General features: G+C 54.2%; 1 protein-coding gene across 1 annotated transcript; it reads left to right on the top strand.

Annotated features, from left to right (window-relative positions):
- The first annotated feature begins 217 nt into the window (after nucleotides 1-217).
- LOC113614729 (nuclear envelope pore membrane protein POM 121-like) lies at nucleotides 218-1,434 on the top strand. The gene is given in 2 exon segments (XM_027096463.1): nucleotides 218-521; nucleotides 524-1,434. Coding segments are annotated over 2 exon segments (1,215 nt in total).
- Nucleotides 1,435-1,894: the final 460 nt, after the last annotated feature.

Genomic DNA, 1,894 nt, shown 5'->3' with positions numbered 1-1,894 from the left:
TGCACCCCAGGCAGCCGGTCCTCCACTTGCCAACACCCGAGGCCCGCAGCAGCGGTCCGGAAGCAGGCGAGGCCTCTCGCAGGTCTCGCGCCCCTTTATTCACTCACTCGTTCCAACAACGCGTCACAGGCGGCACGCCCGACAGTCAGTAGCTAATGGAAACCTCTCTGAGCCACTGACTCCATTTGAAGGACCCGACCGTTCAGTATTGTGCCTCATGGGCGGTTACCTGAGCCGGCCTTGCCGACGCCAGCAGTCGCCTGCTCTGCGAAGCGGGGACCAGCCGGAGAGAACCGAGCTCCTCGGGCCTGCGCAATCCGCCCGCCGTTTTCCCCTCCCTTTCCGGTTTCACTCGGCGGTCCCAAGCCTGGACCTGGCTCGCAGGCTGTCATACGAGGATCCTGTGGCTTCACCCTGTCGTCGTTGGCACCGTCGGCTGTTTATCATAGCCCATCAGTGGCAATATCTAATCCAGCAAGCCTGGTGTTTATTTCTGGGGGTCTTTTCCTCGGTGCCCTGGAGTAGAAGCCACTGCTGTCTGCTTACAGCTCCAAGATGTTCTGTACCTCAGTGATCCCGAAGGTGGCACCTGCTAAGGGCAAACTGACACTCCTTTTGGCTCTGAAGCAGATAATCATCTGTATGTGGTCTTCACTGTCTGTTCACCTCCCAAACTTTTGTGGAAAGGAGATCCTGGTGAGGGCCCTCGAAGAAAGCAGTCAACTGAGAGCCAAGGAAGAGAAGGACCTGACAGCCCTGGCTGAGAGCAGGAAAGGGCTAATGAAGCAAAAGAAAGGACACTCAGCTCCCGAGAGTCAGGACGAACAGAGAAGTGGCTCGAACCCCAGTGGGAATGCGCAGTCTGTGTTTAGAGGGCCGATGGCCAATGGGGTCCTCTCTTCCTTTGTGCCCGGGCCTGGGCCTCTGAAGAGAGACTTCTGTTCCAAGAGCTCTGAAGATATCCTGATTGAGAAATCCCAGACCTACTTTCTGAGCTCATGCAGCAAACGAAATGCCATCTCCAGTTCATACAGCTCCACTAGAGGTTTCCCACAGCTGCAGAAGAGTGGTCCAGGTGCAGCGGGGCTCCTGGGCCCAGCCTCATTGCATCCTCGTGTGCTTTCAAAGAAAGCCAGTGAGGAAGGCTGTCAGTCTAGCCCTTCAGCCTCAGTGGAACCACAGAAGAAGACCAAGCGTGAAAAGGTTGTGGATGGCCCCTTAGAGCAGAAACAAAACTTATATTGCTCACAGCCATCTGATAGCTCCAGACACCGGAAACAGAAACGCAAGATTCCTCTGCTGATGCCCTCGAGACGAAATGGCCCACTGATTTTGCCCCCACCACCCCAGCTAGGTTATCGAGTCATTGCTGAAGACCTTGACATGGAGAAGAGAGCTGCGATCCAGTGGATCAACAAGGTCTTGGAAGGGTAAGACAGAAGCTATCTCAGACTGCAGAGCCCCTCAGCCTTCTTGTTTCCACTCTGCCAGCCCCCAGAACTAATTCACAACTGAGGATTTTCTGGAAGCTGTAGAGCTCCCCAGGCCCAGTGGTCTTCCCGTAGCTGGCTGGAGCAACCACTTCTATGGGCTGTTTGTCCTGGTTTTCCCTGTTTGTCTTGCTCCACCTGGCTTAAAAAAATTTTGTTCCTTTTCCCTGGCCCACCAGGGTCTGTTCCCCAGTACTTTGCTGCTTGGCCCCTCAGTGGTTCCCCAGTGGTCAGGATCCTTGCAACAAAAGAGGGACACTTTGGACCAGTGTTCCTCCAGGCAGGAGCAATATACCACTGCTATAATATAGTATACCAACTATACCACTGCTGCTATAGTTGCCTCTTCCCACCTTCTCCATTTTCTTAATTGGGCCCTGGTCCATCTTTCTTAGAATCTGTAT

The sequence above is a fragment of the Aethalodelphis obliquidens genome, unplaced genomic scaffold, assembly GCF_003676395.1.
Source record: "Aethalodelphis obliquidens isolate GAN/ISIS:26980383/991018 unplaced genomic scaffold, ASM367639v1 scaffold102, whole genome shotgun sequence".
Classification (NCBI taxonomy): Eukaryota; Metazoa; Chordata; class Mammalia; order Artiodactyla; family Delphinidae; genus Aethalodelphis; species Aethalodelphis obliquidens.
Note: the sequence above shows the minus strand (reverse complement) of the source record. Positions and strands in the feature narration are given on the sequence as shown.